The 20101-nt window shown below is 38.7% G+C and overlaps 1 protein-coding gene across 1 annotated transcript; it reads left to right on the forward strand.

Annotated features, from left to right (window-relative positions):
* Nucleotides 1–5039: 5039 nt before the first annotated feature.
* Nucleotides 5040–17666, forward strand: LOC106096847 (perforin-1). The gene is made up of 8 exons (XM_019360200.2): nt 5040–5244; nt 5326–5435; nt 13362–13547; nt 15244–15380; nt 15460–15597; nt 16056–16175; nt 16267–16360; nt 16683–17666. Exons 1-8 carry the CDS (start codon nt 5040–5042, stop codon nt 16896–16898), a joined length of 1206 nt encoding a protein of 401 aa, XP_019215745.1. The 3' UTR covers nt 16899–17666.
* The last annotated feature ends 2435 nt before the right edge of the window (nt 17667–20101 follow it).

Raw genomic sequence — 20101 nt, forward strand, 5'->3', positions numbered from 1 at the left:
CTCCACCTCCAAAGAAATGTCAGAAGGAGCGCGTAAGTGGTTGCAGGAGGTGAGCTGGCTTCAAACAAATGATGAACGCACAGAGATGTGGTGCAGAATATGCCGTGAAAATCCCACTCTAGCAGACAAAAACAGTGCCTTTTATATGGACGCAAACGCGCGTTGCAATTTCTTATCTGGTGCGCGTCTTTTATTTTGACAGTGAATGCGCACCTGCGGACCACTTATGTGCACCCCTGTTTATGATGTCATTAGTGTGCGCCACTGCCCTCTCTGTGAATTATGGGAACAAAGTGTGAGACAAAGACAAAAGCACACAGGGATGACACTGTGACGGGGGAGAAAGAGACATGGGGACATAATGGATTGGGGAGACAGAGAAGGAACACGGATCACGGAGACAAGAGTAACTAAATGTGGATCCCAGGGAAGGCACAGTAACAGAAAACTAAAGACTAGAAACTGAAAATGCAGAAAACAACTAAAAGAACCACAACCATGAATTATGTGAGCATGTAAGAGTTGTGGAAGGTCTTTCATCTCTGTGTGTATGAAAGAGATCAGGGCGACGGCCATTGTTAGAGACCACTCCATATTGCAACATGTTATTAAACCCACTACAAAAAGACGCTCACCAGGTGTTTGCAGTTCATTTAAACTTTCCATGACACCCTACAATTGCCCTGGGATACTGTATGTGAAAAAATAACATTCATTGTTTAAAAACATTTAAATAGTAGTGTTAGCTACTTGGATACTACAGCTACTCAATCCCTGTCCGTGTTGTTAATTGCTGACTTTGTGTAACTGAGTGCTCTAATCATTTCTGTTCTTGGATCACTATACCTCTTATAGGAATAGCTACATTATGAGACCCTTACTGATAGTACCAAATGTTTTTGCAGGTGTTGTCACATCATTTTTCATGTTTGAATGTACCTAAAGTTTAGCAGGACACAAGTTGCTGTTAAACTTGGACTTTTGGTTTAAAGCAAGAAGTTTTGTCTATGTTATTACTTGAGAAAATAACTGAAAAAAGGGGATAATGTGATATTCACAAGAGTTGTTGTATCTTGTGTGAAAAACTACCCTACCTAGTGGACACAATAGGAACAAAAGAATAGAAAATAATCTGCAGAGAGGCAATGTAATGATCACATGTATCTGTGATGCAGTCAGCAATAAAGTTTCTGTTATGTTGCCACACACTGTTAAGCAAAGCTAAAAACTGGCATAGCGTTAAAAATATATATTTAAATGAAAAGACTACATGTGTTTTCCTTCTTTATGAAAAGTTAACATTTATCACATTTTCATGGGGTAATTTTGACCAATTGTAACAGTTCATTTCTTGCATATCTTTAAATCATCCTCTACTGAACAGCCTCTGAACCATGAAAAAACTTTTCCTGAACTTTATCTTGTAACACTGGAATGATGTTTTACTCTGACTGTACAGATTGGTGTACATCAGTTCAACGCTGGGCTGTGCTACAATAGTTATCCTCGGTCAGAAGGAGAAGCTGACATCCAGGGAGAAGATTGTAAGAGATGTGGTTTATTTACATTCAGATTGATGGTACAAGCAGGTATGGCATAGTGTAGGAGGATGTGATGTGGTGTTGTTTCTGTGATCAAGAACAGGAAACACATTACACCTTGAATACAGATTAAGGGGTAATATAGCTGGTATTAAATTCCTTCACTACAAACCTGCTAAGGCAGTGGTTCCCAAACTTTTTTTACTAGGCCCCCCTTGGTTGTACACAAAAATCTTGGTGCACCAACACATCCTCCAACCACACACACACATATTTTGTTTTCAAACTCAATTGCAGTTTATTTCACACCTCAAACCTTTTGTAAACAAATAAACAAAAGTAAACTGCAATGAATTACAGGTTACAATAATATAAACTACTAACTCTTTTAAATAACTGAAAAAAACATCTTTATGGTGTAATTATTTTAAGTGTAGTTGGGTTTTTTTTTACTGTGTAATAATATTCAACATTGCTATCAATATATTTGTCAAAAAATGCCTCTCTGTCCAAAATGGGTCTCAAGCAAACAATTGTGGGATACTGTTTGTGCGTGATTTGGACAGGGGAAACAAATTGCAACAGGATCAGTCTGATATTATTTGTATCCCACTGTAACTTTACTGTGTTTATAAAGAGCTAACATCTCCAATATTTCAGGGGTAGTTAGTAATTATAAGAAGTGTGTGTGAACTAAAAATCAAGAATGTGGGATACTGTTTGTCCATGATTTGGACAGCCCGGTGCGTGCTCCCGACGCAGAGGAAACAAATTTCGTCGAGGGCACTAGGGCTGGGTATTGTCACTGATTTCTATAATTGAGAGGATAAAACAGAAAAACATGGACGGGATTTTCGTGGCCTGGCTTTTTATAGCAGATCGGAAAATCATGACTAAACATATGAAAATTACCTGATGGTGCTGAGGTTTTATTAGACACAGCTGAGGGTTTTGCAATTTGGCTTTCTTGTCGGAAGTAACCCCCCCCACAAAAAAAAAACAGCGTCCAAGCACTGAACACTGAACACAACAGTAGACGGGTGGGTAATAAGCAAGCAAATGATGCACAAAACATTTTATCATGGTGGAAGCAAAACAGCAAAAGTAAGAGGGAATTAATGACGATGTGGTTTTGATCTTCTTTTGCTGCTGGTTCAGTGAATTTTTGGTCTTGCAGATTCTGATGCTCCCCACTTTAGGAACCACTGAGTTAGGATGTGTACAGGGCCTCTTTATCTTAAAAAAAGTTATTTTATCTTAAAATAAAGCAATATGCAGAGCAGTGGTTTCTTTGTATCTATAAAGTGCTTTAAGGAGTGGAATCCGTTTACCTGCTCTCATTTCTGGCAAAATACATGTATATTTATAAAATCGATCAGGATGGGAGTCGCGTGATGGAGCGTTTGGGAATGGCTCCGCCATAGAGCGTCTCTGACCCCCGTCAACCTTACATTAGTTTTAAAAAAGTCAGACGTTCCCAAATAATACAGGGTGGGCCATTTATATGGATACACCGTAATAAAATGGGAATGGTTGGTGATATTAAAGTCCTGTTTGTGGCACATTAGTATATGTGAGGGGGCAAACTCCTCAAGATGGGTGGTGACCATGGTGACCATTTAGAAGTCGGCCATCTTGGATACAACTTTTGTTTTTTCAATAGGAAGAGGGCCATGTGAAACATCAAACTTATTGGTAATGTCACAAGAAAAACAATGGTGTGCTTGGTTTCAACGTAACTTTATTCTTTCATGAGTTATTTACAAGTTTCTCTTTGTTCACAGCCACTGACATGTCGAAGAGGTTAACACGTGAGGAGCGAAATTGTGTTGATATCTGGTGAACGCAGTAACCGGGTCATTGCAGCAGATTTCAATGCAAGACACCCTACGAGACCACCCATCTCCCATGCTACAGTTAGCAAACTGCTTGCTAAGTTCCGTGAAACTGGTTCAGTGTTGGATTTGCCAAAATGTGGACGCAAGAAAACTGTCACTAATGAAGAAACATCAGTGGCTGTCCTAGCTTCATTCAGCAAGAGCCCACAGCGTAGCACTCGCCGCATGTCACTGGAGAGTGGCATTAGTCGAACATCCCTTCGGCGGATATTAGGTACTCACAAATGGCACCCTTACAAACTCCAGCTACTGCAGCATCTCAACGAGGATGACCCAGATCGGCGCACAGAATTTGCAGAATGGGCAAAACAAAAATTGGAACAGGACCCTCAGTTCACGCAGAAGATTTTGTTCAGTGATGAGGCAAACTTTTATGTGAATGGTGAAGTTAACAAACAAAACCACCGCTATTGGTCTGACACTAACCCACATTGGATGGATCCCTCCAAGACTGTTGGAACAACAAAAGTGATGGTTTGGTGTGGTATATGGGGTACAACGATAGTGGGTCCATTCTTCATCAATGGAAACCTCAAGGCCACTGGATATTTGAAATTGCTACATGATGATGTGTTTCCCTCTTTATGCACTGAAGCTGGCACGTTCCCTGAGTTTTTCCAGCAAGATGGTGCACCACCACATTATGGGTGCCAGGTCCGAGCATTCCTAGATGAACAGTTTCCTGGAAAGTGGATTGGTTGTCGTGGGCCAGTTGAATGGCCCCCAAGGTCTCCTGATCTGACCCCCTTAGACTTTTATCTTTGGGGTCATCTGAAGGCAATTGTCTATGGTGTGAAGATACGAGATGTGCAGCACCTGAAACTACGGATACTGGATGCCTGTGCTGGCATTTCTCCTGCGGTGTTGCTATCAGTGTGTGAAGAGTGGGAGAAGAGGGTTGCATTGACAATCCAACACAATGGGCAGCACATTGAACACATTTTATAAGTGGTCAGAAACTTGTAAATAACTCATGAAAGAATAAAGTTATGTTGAAACCAAGCACACCATTGTTTTTCTTGTGACATTACCAATAAGTTTGATGTGTCACATGGCCCTCTCCTATTGACAAAACAAAAGTTGTATCCAATATGGCCGACTTCTAAATGGCCACCATGGTCACCACCCATCTTGAGGAGTCTGCCCCCTCACATATACTAATGTGCCACAAACAGGACTTTAATATCACCAACCATTCCCATTTTATTACGGTGTATCCATATAAATGGCCCACCCTGTACATTTCCAGACTGTGGTGGCTAGATCAGTGTCCTTGAATTGAGAGACATGGCCACAGGAACCAAGAAGAAGAGCGTGCAAACTCGAATCTCCACAATGGCGGTGGGGGAAAATAATGCTAGCAGTACTAATGTTAGCCCTGCTAGTCAAGAAGAAGGACCAAAGATGGATATAAGCGGCTTGTTTGCCGAAATGACTAAGCTTTGAGCTATCCTAACCGGTGTTGCAGCCGATGTATCTCACATCCAGTCAGACATGGTAGAATTTAAAAACGCTATAAGTGGAATCCAAATACAGATGACTGAAGCTGAGGGCCGCATCTCAGATGTGGAAAACAAAATGAGGAGCATAACAGAAGATAATGGCAAAAATACCAAAAAAGCTTGAACAACTATGGGCCCGAGTAGACGACCAGGAAAACAGAAACCGCATAAAGAATATTCGGCTTATCGGTCTGGAAGAGGGTCTGAAGAGTGGTGGCAACATAAATGATTATGTGATGAAGATACTTGCTGATGGCCTGGGTCTACGAGGGGAGGAATATGAGCTGGAAAGATGCCACAGAGGTACAAGACCACGCCCGGGACCTGGTCAACCACCTTGAACTATGCTAGTGAGATTTCTGTGTTACACTGCATGACAAAAAGTTCTCATAACCGCTAAGCAGAAGAAAGGCACAATGTGGGAGAACTGCCGCTTGTCATTCTATGAAGATATGACCGCAGAGCGAGTGGCGCAGAGGAAGCTTTTGTACCCAGTGATGAAGAAGCTATGGCAGCATCAGATAAAGCACACCCTGGCACATACAGCAAAACTTAAATTAACATGGAAAGGTCAGCAGAAGAGCTTCGAGAGTGTTGAGGAGGGAGAGAAATTCATGCATGAGAAGTTTTGAGAAGTGATTGAGTAAGGGGTCAGCAAACTAAACTACGTGTATGGGAGCGCATTGTTAATAATTTTATAAGACGGGGGTGGGCTCCCTGAGGTGTCGCTGGGACAGCAGGAGGACAGCAGTTCACTGTCCACGGGACCAGAGACGGTTTTGCCCACGGGGCTTTTGCGCTGTCATGTTCCCTTTTTTGGACGGTGCTATTTATTTTGTTACATTTGTTATTTTTTATTTTTTGGGGGGGTAGAGATTCTATAGGTGAGGGACTGTTCTTGTTTAAACTTATGTCCTAGTTCAAGCAGGATTGTCAGCACACGTTTAGTGGTTATGGGCTGGAAGATATAAGGCTTATAGATACTTTACCGCTGTATAGTCATGGGGAATGTGGATGTTAATATTTTCTCATTGAATATAAATGGTTGTGGCACACCAGTCAAAAGAAAAAAAGTGCTTAGCTACCTCAAGTCTCATAATGCTGATATTGCATACATCCAGGAGATGCATTTTGGGAATCAAAGTGAAGTATTGAAATTAAAATGGGGTTGGGTTGGGAAAGTATTTCATAACTCAATATCAAGCAAGCAGTGTTACCAACTTAGCGACTTTGTTGCTATATTTAGCGACTATTTTTCTAAAAAGCGACTAGCGACAAATTTGGCGACTTTTGCTGGTGTTATTGGGAAGACTTATGACAGCTTTTTGACGTGAAAGCACGTATCGCTCTTACTCTCAACAAGCAGTGGGTGCTGCCGTGGGCACCTTGCCCGTGCCAAAGCACTAGAGTTGGATGTCTCAAGACTGGTCTTGGTCTCGAGACCACTTTTACGTGGTCTTGGTCTTGTCTTGGTCTCGGATCCCTTGGTCTTGTCTTGGTCTCGCTGTCTCGGTCTTGCTGTCTCAGATCGACATAGTGGTCGGGAGATTTGGAGTCAACAGTATCCATGACGCGCAACGTAACGTTCAATAATGTGTCATGCGCAAAAGCATCAGCTCTAAGAGCCGTGCTTAGAGAGTCCTTTGTAGTGAATAAGAAGAGTCGACTCCCATCAAGCGAGAGCCAGCTCCTCACTTAATTTCCTTTCGCTGCTCAGCTCTCACACAGTGGCTCAGCTATGCTCCAATCCCTCCATATTGTGGCCAATCACATGCGAGGATATAGGATAATATCATTATGTGAAAAACAGAGAGGGTGAGAGACGCGACAGTCAAGTGGAGCGTGCGTCTGTCCTCTCAGTAAGTGAGTGAGACAGTAGACAGCGGTGAGGAGGGCTGTGCGAAAGCATCGCAAAAACACACAAATATGCCTGACACCCGTAAACGAAGCAGCATCTGGCTACAGTTTAAAGACTTTTTTGTCTCGGTCTTGGTCTCGTCTCGACTTTGTCTTGGTCTTGGTCTTGTCTTGGTCTCGATACCCTCTGGTCTTGGTGTTTTCTTGGTCTTGGCTTAGGCGGTCTTGACTACAAGTCTACAAAGCACTCACAGGTGGTGAATCGTCCTCACGCAGCAGTCGCCCCCAGCTGCCGTCACAGAGCAGGAGATGCTCACCCCTACGTGTCCAAACTGCAAATGAATCGCGCATGAGTGAAGCCGTTGCTCCCGTCCTGACTGTAACAAAGTCAGTTTTTCTTTTACTCTTACTTTTTGTGGATCACAAGGTTTAAAACTAAACACACACACACAAAGTAACTCCACCAGAGTGCCTATTTCGGGTCACTTTTGCCAGTACCAAGCCCGGATAAAGGGTTGGAATTGTGACATTAAAAAAAAGCAACAATTGCTAAAAGAATTTAATTTATAGTTCTAAATATATTCTAAACACATTTAGGCTGTTTTTTACTCACTTTATGTCTCTTCCATGATGTTATTTCTCTCTCCTACAACATAGCTTACAATTACATAAGCATGACCAATTTTGCAAATTAGGCGATGACGTCATTTAGCGACTTCTAGCGACTTTTAGGACAGCCAATAGTGATTTTCCTTACTAAGGAGTTGGCAACACTCCAAGCAAGAGTTGTGGTGTCATGATACTTATTCATAAAAGACTAAACTTTGTATTATTGCAGGAAAGCCGGGATGAAGATGGGCGAGTGTAAGCTCTGCAGGCTCTCATTAATGGAGTTCAGGTTGTTCTGTGCAATATTTACGCCACAAACAGGGATGAACCTAATTTTATGGATGATGCCCGGGAACATGAAGGGCCAGATCTTGTTAGGTGGAGACTTTAATAATGTGATGGATGAATACATTGATAGAAGTGCCATTAATGCAACCTCAAGCACTAGCTTAACAGAAACAACGTTAAATGCTTTAAAAGAAGATCTTGGTGTGGTAGATATTTGGAGGCTTGTTCACCCTGTGGAAAGAAAATACACCTTTTACTCTCACACGCATAAAACATATTCCCGAATAGATTATTTTTTTTATTTCTAAATCATGTGATCATTTGGTAATAAACTGTGCAATAGGTGTGATTGCTTTAACAGACCATGCGCCGGTATAGTTGCACATAAATCTAAATGTTGAAAAGAACAGAATTGGTAGGTGGAGACAAAACTCAAGCATATTGCGGGATGAAAAAATTGTATCAACCCTAAAAGAGGATATAAGATATTTTTTAGAGGTGAATGTTTGATCTACGGACAGGCTGGCCACTGTATGGGATGCTTTGAAGGCATTTATTCGTGGAAAGTATCTAAGAAAAATAAAGAAAATAAGGAAAAGATACAAATTTTGGAGTAAAATAAAGGTAAATTGGAAAAACAATTAGCAGGAAAATTTGATGATAATAAATTTAAAGAGATTTGTCAGCTTAGTATGACATTCATGAAATTTATAACAAAAAAGCAGTATGCCCTCTTTTGCCTTAAAACTAATTTCTATGAGAAAGGTGAGAAGACAGGCAGGCTATTAACAAGACAACTTAAGCAAATAGACAATCAGAATGTTATTACGGCAATTAAAAAGGATGATAAATTAGTTACATCCTCTTCAGAGATAAACACGATTTTTAAAATATTTTGTCAAGACTTATACACGTCTGATAACAAAGTAAGTATGGATCTGCTGAGTGCATACTTTGATAAAATGAAAATACCAAAAGTTTCACAAGAGGGTGCAATGAAAGCTGGAAAGTCACGAGGAATAGATGGCTTCCCGGCATTAATAGATTTGATATGTCCATTCCTAACTAAAGTATTACATGAAGCTTTTGAATTTGGAAGACTCCCTGTAAGGAGATTACTACACCTGCTGTGGCTGGTGTAAAAATAAAACAAATCCTGTATTGGCTATATCTTTAGTTGCACAGAAGGCTTTTGATAGGGTGGAGTGGAACTTTTTATTCATGGACCTGGAAAAATTTGGAATAGGTGAAAACTTTTGCAGATGGATTAGAACTCGGGGCCAGAAGCGACTGTATTTACGAATGGTGTACTTTCTTCTTTTTGTAGTATTTCCAGTTCAACATGTCAAGGATGTAATATAAGCCCATTAAGCCCAATTAGCAATTCAAATTAGAGAAAATGCAAGATGAAAGGTGTATTCGGGGTAGGCAGATATCACACATTGTTCCTGTACGCAGATGACATTGTGGAGAAGATCAAAAAAGATTTGAACAAATACAACCAGAAAAATAAAAATAAAAGAGTTTGCAGTATCTCCACTCACATTTCCTGCCTTGTATCCAAGGCAAGACAGGTTAACTCCACCCCAGGCACTGTCAGTGAGAAAAGCCTGATAGCTCTGTTTTAAACAATAGCTAGCACAGACAGAAAGAAAAAACGAAAGGACCCAGAACAGACACATGTAATATTTCACATGTGACTGATTTACTGAGAAAAGACAACCGAAACACAAAACTGGTAAAACCTCTTGCATGTGAGTTCAGTCATGAGGCCTCGCCCCAAAGCACAGTGTTCAGCTTATCTGCAGTCTTTTGTTCATTGTGTTCTAATTCAAATAATAAGGATATAAATAGAAAGATTCTTGACTGACATGTTAAACCTTAAACCTTCAGTTAGGTGTGTCTATGTGAAAAAGAAAGTGTTTCTCTAAGTTTCTTTCTGAGTGGTCTACATACAGTACAGTGTGTATTGATGTGTAAGGATGTCATGCATGACCATTTAGAGGTAACCTCCTGTTTTCTTCCAACTCCCAACATCTTGAATGCCTGAGATTTCAGATAAATGAAGCTATGTCCCTGCTAGTCTAGATTCCATTTGCATTTTTGATGTAATGACACTGTTTAGATATATTCTGACAGATAGTTTTAAAATTACCACAGCACAAAGTTTTTTAGTTTAAGTTGATTGCTTAGTAGCTAACGCTATACTCTTCTATAGAAGATGTTTTGTGATTTGCATACATATATAGTTATGTTGCAGCTTCCAACAGAAGGTAATGCACTGAGATACTATAAATGTTTTGTTCATTCTTAATTTCCCCAAGAATGAATGTTGAGCTCCCTGCTGCTTGACCTAGTGTATTGGAATCTAAATCTAGATCTAAAGCATAGTATGTTCAAAGGCTTTCCTCTCATTTATGCAATTTTCTATGACAAAATCTTCATATAAACTTTACCATTGTTTTGTCTTATTATAATTTTCAGAGAGTAATGCATTTGGACTTCACATCAAAAATAGATTTTCTAACTGTACTTTCCTGCCTTCGTCTACAGTTAGGGCCATAATTTGGTGGACAGAGGAACAGTTTTTCTTGTTTTGCCTGCAGTGCAAAAATGAAACGTTCAGTGATTACTTTGTTTGATTACAGTGATTACAGTGATTACTTTATTTACAAAGTCCTCCACTATCAGAGACTCAACATTAGGTGGATAATTGGACTGAGAAACTCTAATGTTTTTCAGTTCTTTTCCCGTGTTATACTATGGCTCATGAAGCTAACATAATGTATTAGGTTGATTGAAAGTGTTGGATTAGATTACCTTTTCACTGTAATTTGAAATATGAGGCCTAAAGAGACATCAGTGTGTGACCATGTTTGACAGTGCTTCTACCATGGACATATATGGCTGCCAGTGGAACCAGAGTGATTATTTGACTGCTGATAGAAGTATCAGAATGAAGTGTGCAGGGCTATACTCTCTGTTCAGATTCAGTCAGGACAGGACTGTTAATCTGTCCCCGTGGGCCAATGCACTTTTGGGCCAATAGGCTGTCCTTAGGGATATAATTAGAAAGGGAGAGATTCAAGGATTCAGGTCAAATGAATTACTACTTTGACTATAAGTCATTATAGCTAATAGCTAAAGTGTAGCCTTTAATTATTGTCACAACATGCAGAAATGACCCACCTACTGTGCCAGCCTCCTTAAAACCAGTTTCAATATCAATAATAAAACAAAATCTAACAAAAATGTCAGGATGATTTTTTTGTTCCAGTCCAGCCCCGGATTCAGCCATATGGTGCAAGAGTGACTGGACAGTGGGTCACATGGCAAATTGGTAATAACCCAAAGCAAACTGCAAAAGCAACCCAAGAGTTTCTTGAGACATTCGTCAATGGCCATGTCAGATCTCAACACAAGAGCATGTTTTTCAGTTACTGAAGACAAAAACTGAAACCAAAAAGACACAAAACAAGCAGTAAAAGCCTGGCAGAGCATCTCAAGGGTGGAAACAGAGCAAAATAATGTGTGGTGGTGCACAGAAGCACAATTATAAAAAATTACGTTCTCGTTCAACAATAATGGATCTATCTGTATATCCCCTGTTTACGTGTTTGTAACAGCAAAGTTTTTATAATCATTTGTTTTCTCATCTGTTGCATGGTCATTTCTTTCTTTTTTTTTAGAAAATCCAAAAGTAGCACAGCGTTCTCTCAGTATGTGCAGCCTAGTAAAATTTGCGAGTTTGCAAATACAGTGTAATCTTTGAGGATAAACTCCCAATGGTTCATCAGACAACCAATAATATGCCTGACTAAGATGACTGTAAAATGGCAGAAAAGGATGACAACACATTCTCTTCTGTCACATGTCACTGTGCATTTGTTCTCGTTGATGGATATCTTGAAATGTAAATAACAGGTGGGTGTGTGCTCGACAAAAAAATGTATTCATTAGTCTTTTGTTCTTGTAACAACTTTAGTTCTCTGTTTTGCTGTTGGTTTCTGCTTTTGCATGTACTGTATATCTTTTACTGCTTAATAAAAATAAAACACGGTTTATAGACCTGCACACACATACTGTATTTTTTGTTATTATTCAGAAAATGCAATTATTAAAACAGACTGACATATATTCCATATTATATTGTTATTGTTATATTAGTATGCATTAAAGATTTAGGCTGAAGTATATGTTTGTATAAGTAGTATTTAGAAAAAAGTTGATCAAACATTTTCTATTAATTACATCTCAAATATTTCTTAAAGGTTTATTCTTATATCAGAAAGATATATGACCTGCAGATGGAGCATACTAAATGTATATGTTGCATTGTTATTGTATAACACATAATATACAGTAGCAAAATAATTTGATAGTTACATAGTTTTGTAGCTATCATGATATGGAAAGTTAAAAAAGAGAGAAAGATGCCAGAAGGTCAACACAGCAATGGTGTTTAACCTGTTCAACTGTTACATTTCCTGTGTGTCATTTGAATGTCAGGAGTTTAGCTGATCTGTTGCTTCAGGTGAATTTTAAATGACTCTTTTTCTCATAGGAGGGAGGCGTTCCAGCTCTTTGACAATAGAGTTCTTGTTTTTTCTTTACTGTCAGTTTGCAGATGCAGATAATTCTTGTTTTAACGTTATAAAGCATGATTTTTCAGAACTCCAATATCACAAATATTTTGTATTCATTACGTGCAATTTCTCCGCATCCATGCTTTATCTTAAAAAACAAAACAAACAAACCAAAAAAAAAAACTACTGAGTGTAGGTCACATGACCTTGGATACAGTATAAAAGTGCTGTTGCCTGAACAGTGATGCCACATCCTCAGATGATACCATCATCATCTCCATCTCTTGACACATTCGCTGCTGAGGTCTGAACAGGTAATCTGATGGGCTTTTTTATATTTAACACATCTTTTAAACCAAATCAATGAAGAGCTTAAATGAATGTTGCATCATATATAGTGAACTGTGAAACCTCCCACTGATTTTTTTTTTTGCCAAATTAGACTGAATTAATTAATTGAATGCATTTATTTAAATTACAGATTTTGTGTGAAATATAAAAATATAGCTGGCAGAAACACATTAAACATTGGTGCAAACCAACCAATCCCAAACAGCTGAGATTGTATCACTGTGATTTGTTAGCACAGGTAAAGAAATATCACCGACATTGCTTTTTGAGCTGTTGATCTGATAAAACAAGCACCTCAAAAGACAGATGGACCCTTTCAACATGGAATGCATTAGTCTGAGTATTTTTATGTTTGTGATTTTTCCCCCCCAAAAAAACAAAGAAAAAACAAGTAACATATTAACTGATAAGGACAGTAATCATTAGAAGCCACCCTAAATATTATGATACCATGGTGTTATATTGACAAAACAATCTGCATATTCTGGTCATATCTACTTAAGAGAGATGATTCATTCAAATGCAAAAAAAAAAAAAAAAATCAAAGAAAAAATTTTTTTTTGAAGTTTTTCTTTGACACACTACATTACAGCTTAAATTAAACTGACTGCTTTCCTTTTCTCTCTCTCTTTGACTCCAGCCATGCTCTCCTTTTGAACTCCCACCACTCTCTACCTGAGCCTTCTCCTCCTCTTTCTGTTGTGCCACTCCCCTGTTCTCTCCTGTCAGACTGGGACCCGGAGCCAGTGTATGTCTGCCCCCTTTGTGCCTGGCTACAACCTGGCAGGGGAGGGCTTTGATGTTCTTACACTTAAGCGAAAAGGAGCTTATGTGATTGATGTGAAGACCTACCTCAATTCAAGTGACACCTGTAAACTCTGCCCCAATCCTCATCAAGGCTACAAACTGCAGAAAGTAACTAAACTAATAAATAAACATCAACAAATTAGTTTGACGTACCATTAACATGCTAACACTGGTGATATTTTCAGCTACCAGTCTCTGCTTTGGACTGGCGTGCATTCAGCCGCTGCAGTTTTCATCTCGAGGACAGTGAACACACCTCTATCAGGTATTCTAGGACTTAAAAACTCAATGTGCCCTGACATGTTTCATATATGCTTCACTTATAGGCATCATAACACTCACACCTCCTACATGAATTCATTTATCAAACCGAATGGTGTTGAATATTTAATAATTGAAAATGCATTTATTTCCTACTGGAATATTTTGGGGGATTAAACAAAATAATTTCTCTACAGCTCACTGGTCGCAGCATACACCAACCAGAACAGCATCGACTGGAAGGTAGGAAACATTAATGTTGAGTGAAACATGCAAATCATATTATTATTACTGCAAACTGTTGATGTAGTCCTGTAATCATTCCTAGCTCCATGTTTAAAAGAGGGTCCCATGACTGGACATTATAAGGACAATATATAAAAGAACAAAATGAAGCAAAATAACCAGGCAACTACAGTAGAGCCCTACAAACATCATATATACGTGCTTCCCTTTATTGAGGAAGATCAACCCCATGCTTGCTTTAATACACAGTTCAAAGTAAGAAAGAATCACCTGCAATAACATGCACACACCCTGCACTGTAATGTAATGTAAATATAAAACATGGACATAATTTCCTTGTTAAAAAAATGAAGGCAATACATTGAACCTACATTCTATCTGAAGGAACAGTAGATGGTGATAGTAGTTGTTGAAGTGGTAATTTAGAAGTCTATGGGAAAATGGGTTTCTATTTCTCTTCACCTCTGTAAATACTTTTCTGTTGAGTTTATCTGCTCAGTCACTCATTTTTTTTGTCACATTTAATAATAATAATAAAAAGAAAGTAAGTCTACTTTGTAACTCTTGGCCATACTGTACCTTAAAATAGAGGATTATCCATGGAATGAAACTACACACTCACTGGCCAACAACTTGCAATCACAAATCAGTCGCAGAATGTCTGGTTTACAGTCAGGCACACGGTTCCTCATTACATTTGTCTATTTTGCAACTAAATGCTCAACTCTAAGGTTTCTGATTCAAAAGGAGTCCTCAGAAACCAGGATGTGACATCACAATAGCTATGTCAATCTTTTATACTCTCTATGGTAGCAAGCTTTGTAGCTGCTCTCAATTAAAGGTACCTTTAAGGCCCACTGCAAATAGGTTGAACAACAGGTGAGTGATCATGTTAATTCAATGTGACCCTATAATTCACTTACTGACAATCACAGTTCAAGTAAAAACATAACAAGACTAAATTAATCCAAACTGGTGAAAAGGAGACCATGAGCTGCTCCAATAACCCAACAAATTAGTGGTGATATTGCTATAAAATATGGTCTAAAGCCCAGAATAGTCATGTGGTGCAGCTAGATTTGTGAGACATGTCAGGAATAAATCATGCAAAGCAAAGAAAGATAAAGTGAGTTAGCATGATAATTGCAAAGGCAGTGTAATAAGTTAATATTTAGCAGGTGTCAGATTAGATTATCATGCTAAAATGTACTTTTAGCACTTAATGTAAAAGTACAGCTGTCAGCGATTGGAATGCTTTATGTTTCGTGGAAGCAGCTCATGCTTTTATTTTTGTTAGGTTGGACTGGATTTAAGGAAGTTCAGCAACTTGGAGATTGGAGGAACCAAATCTAAGGCATACACCTTTGCTACAGCCCAAAGCAGAGAGGACCGCTACACCTTCAGCACACATAAAGTCACCTGTAAACATTACAGGTAGACTTTGAACACTCCTGCAACACAACAGTTTTTTGATGTTTGATGTTTAATTATAATGTATTTTTTTTGTGTTTAGTTACCGTGTGTCCAACAGCCCTCCTCTCAGTGCTGAGTTCAGTAGAGATTTGGCCAGACTGCCAGCTACCTGCAGCTATGCAACCAGAGCCCAGTACAGACGCCTCATAGACACATACGGACACACTATATTCACCAGGTAATAACATTAATATACACATCACTTTTATTTATTTTTTAATATTCAGAAGTGTATGAATTTTTTTTCAAATATTAATGTTCTTCAGGTTGATCTTGGAGGGCAGTTCAGGCGAGTCACGTCTACACGTACCTGCTTGTCCAGTCTGAATCATAATGAATTATAGACACCCACAGTACCTCTGCCTTGTACAGCTCTGGTCTCCACAGTCATTATTCAGAAGTGGTGGGAGGCAGAGGCTAGACTGGGGAGTTTTCACTCACCAGAAATGACTCCCTGGGCTACCAGAATTGGCTAAAAACCCTCAAGGATCAGCCTGATGTAGTTTGCTACTCCCTAAGACCACTGCATGACCTGGTGCAACAGTCAGCACAAAAAGCAGGACTGAAGGCTGCCATAGAGCAGTACTTAAAAGATAACGCCATCAGTAGATCAAACAATACACAATCTTCCTGTAGCAGCAGGGGTCCCGACCTGGATTCCAAGTGTTGTCCTAAAGAGACTCAGAGGGGAACAGTGACGATAACCATGATCCAAGCCTTTGGTCTGAAAGGAGATTTTTGGGGCAAGACTGAGGGGTGAGTAGTGAACAAGATAAGCTTCAAAGGAAAGACCAATCATAGACATGTATACAGTAATTTTTTCTCCATTTCTTTTACCATTTCACAGATATGTGAAGATCTACTATGACTACCCTAGGTACCAGACCAATGTGATCCGATCTAACTCCCCCTCCTGGATCACCTATTACCGTCTGGAAAATGTCAGTACAAAACACTTTTACCTAATTTTGTATCCCCAACAAAAAGTAAAAGCATGGACATTTGAAAAAAAAAACAAAGATGAAACAATTTAGAATAATTTCCTTATTTGAAAAAAAAAACAAAACCCTGTTATATCTGTATATTAAAGACATGACTTTAATGACACTCCAACAAATATTAAATTATTATATGAAACACACCTGAAATGCTGTTTTTTTCCTTTTTAATTATTGTTGAAACAATAAATGGACACAACACGCATCATTATACTGTATGCTACTTTAACTTTGGCTCACTTTTTTTTTTTTTTTTTTTTTAAAGGTGAAAACAAGCAGTCCTCTGAGGATTGAAGTCTGGGACAAAGATGCGTGGTTTGATGATTGGCTAGGATCATGTGTGAACTACCTGACTCAAGGTACAAACACAATCAGATGCTCCCTTCAGAGAGGCGGCACTGTTTTTGTCAACTACACTCTGACGTGTGACCGTCACCTGACTGGACCCACCTGTAACAAATACCAACCATCTCCACAGTGAGAAATGCATTCTGGGTGGGGCACACTATGGAAATGCTGATAGCTTATCCTTAATCGAGTATCAGATCAGGTGATAACATTCTTTAAATTTATTGCAACAGGTAATAAAGGGGGACATATCATACACTTAAGAGTTACAGCCCCAAACTGTTATACAGTTTGGGGCAGATAGTCATCGTGTTTAATCCTCATTTGACTTTGGTGGTGGGTACACATTCAAATCACTTTGCATTCATTAAAAACACTGATTATTTTCTGAATTATGTGTAAAAACGGTCAAGTCCTCTCCATAAGTATGATTACAAATAGATTTTTGTATGTCATTGTTGCAAAGTCCTTTATAACATGTAATGTTTTTCTTCAGTTCTTTGTTATTTGTAACACTTAAGAGTATAAAACATTTGATTCGGTATTGTTTGCATGGGTATAATGTATAATAATGCTCATCATAACGAAATAAACAAGTTCTGATTAATTGGCACTTGTGTTTTGTTTTGTTTTGTTTAATCTCAGGGTTGGTTCTACAAATCTGAAGAGACCAAGGCCAGAATAAATAAAGTGTTGTGAAGTTAGAATACATTTAAATTGTATAAATAGTCCAAGCACTGTTGAAAAGGGGTTCCTTTTTTTTACTGTTTTAATGAAACCATGATTTAAAACATGAACACTGCTGAAAAAGACTGAAACTGGGAAGTGGGAAAAAAACTCATCCAAAAAGTTGACTGAGGTCATTTGGCATCCATTCATCCATTCTCTTCTGCTTATCCTCATCAGGGTCACAGGGGATGGAGCGTATCTGAGGTGCCATAGGGGAAGACGTGGGGCACAGGTCGCCAGTCTGTTTATTATTTAATTAAATCAAGTGAGCAGAAGACTCCCTTTCTCATTGCTGTCAATACAATTGGCATGAAGAGTCGCCCCCTCCTCACTACAGAAAGAATGTAGGTTAAAGGCAGTGGCTTCCCCATTGACACTCATTTCCATTGTTTATACTCACTTTATTAGGTACACTTTGCTAGTAATAGCCTGGATCCCAGAACTACCTTAATCATTCATGGCATAGATTTACCCATAAGAACCCACGCCCCTTTACACATTGAGGAAAGTTTCTGTTGAAGTTTCAAAATTGACTCTCCCAGTTGGGTCTTGGCTCTTATTGGTTAAACAGGGTGCTGGAAATGTTCCTCAGAGGTTTTTGGTTCATATTGACATGACAGCATCACAAAGTTGCTGCAGATTTGTCAGCTGCACATCAATGATGTGAATCTCCTGTTCCACCACATCCCATCAGGCTCTAGTGGAGATCTGGTGACTGTGGAGACCATTTGAGTAAAGCTAAATCATTATCATGTGCAAGAAACCAGCTTGAGATGAATTGAATTTTGTGAGACAACACATTATCCTGGAGGCAGCCTTCATAAAATGGGTACACTGGAATAAAATACAGATAGACATGGTCGGCAACGACACTCAGGTATTCAGTAATACTCATTTGGCACTTAGAGGGTTAGCCGGCAGGAGTTGGACTGGTGTGCTCATCCGCAAGTTCAGCATGTTGTTTGCTCAGAGATGCTTTTCTGCGTATCCTGGTTTTAATGAGTGGTTATGCAAGTTATTGTCACCTTCCTATCAGCTCAAAGCAGTCTCATCGTCAGAATCAGCAGATTCAGAATACTTTTAATCTCTGAGCAAATTATGTGGTTACAATTGCTCCAAGACAATAAGAACAGTAAGAGACTGAATTAAATTAAATAATACAATATATTACAAAGTTTACAAAATTGAGAAATAGCTCTACTATATACAAATAGCTCAATTATAAATATCCAGAATATTACAGAGATGAAATATATATGATTGATTTAATTCTGTAAAAAGTGTAAAAAACAACAACAACAACAACAAAAGGCATTTTCACTGAGAAAACTGGATATTTTCTCTTTTTCAGACCACTCTCTGTAACCCCTAGAGATTATTTTATGGGGAAACAATTTCTAAATTACACCATCTGGCATCAACATGCCATATTCAAAGTTACTTAAACTTCAGCAGGATGATCATGTCTAAGTACCTAAATGCACTCCGTTGTTACCGTTAGACTGGCTTATTATACAGTTGCATTATTGAGCAGCTGAAAAGGGGGAAAATACTTTAATAACATGCATGCTTAATGATTCTCTGTGTTTACCTCGACAGGCAAGGTTCACTACTTCAAACACAACACTACCTCTCTCTTGAGAGTCTCTTCATGAGACTTTGTTTGTGTGTCATGTTTTTACAGTTTGAAAATGAATAGTCCGACTACTTAAAGGTTTGGATATTAATTGAAATTGCATGCCTAGGTAGTGATGGAACATGTTTTATAGTGAATAACATAACTTGGTGTATGTCCACACTAAGAGTTTACAAATAAAAAATACAAATATGCAAAAGGAAGTTGATTTATAGGTAATGTATTCATTTCACTGTTGAAAACAAGTAGTAAAAGATTTCAGGTATGTTTACACACAAAGCTGATTCAGGTAATGCCAAACACGTGAGTGACACTAGGAGCAATTAAAGTCCAAGGGCACCTGTGGGTGTATGAAAAACAACTGAAGAAAGGAGTGAAACAGGGACAACAATCAGAGCCGCGATAACAAACGTGACACATTTACCCAGAATGAAGACAGACTTTATATCTAGTGGCTGCAGAACCAACAGTGCATGTCTGCGGGTACATAAAAAACACTTTTGAAGAGTTAACCCACACACAACAACACATAAATTGACCCTTTGGTTTGTGTTAACAATAGTGTTAAAACAAACCCTGGAGAAAAATAGGACATGCAGTGGGCTCGTATCAGGCTGAATTGATAACACCTCTGTTACCGTAAACATTTGTTAATAAATTTGGCATCCGTTCTCTTCTGCTTATCCTCATCGGGGTCATGAGGGTTGGGGCTGGCGCGTCCATAGAGGTAGAGGTGGGGCAAACCCCAGCCAGATCGTCAGTCTGTTCATTATTATATTATTATTCACATTATTTATTTAATTATTAATTAAACAAATAGATTTCTCAATGAAGATAAAAAATATACATGGCCCTTGTACTTGTTGAGATTTGAACCAAATCTGCCTGTATGGCATCTCTGTTGGTGGAATTTTCTTTATCTCTTACACATACACAGTTAAATGTATAGTTAAGAGGGCACATAATCTCAA

The sequence above is a fragment of the Oreochromis niloticus genome, linkage group LG6 (assembly GCF_001858045.2).
Source record: "Oreochromis niloticus isolate F11D_XX linkage group LG6, O_niloticus_UMD_NMBU, whole genome shotgun sequence".
NCBI classification, from domain to species: domain Eukaryota; kingdom Metazoa; phylum Chordata; class Actinopteri; order Cichliformes; family Cichlidae; genus Oreochromis; species Oreochromis niloticus.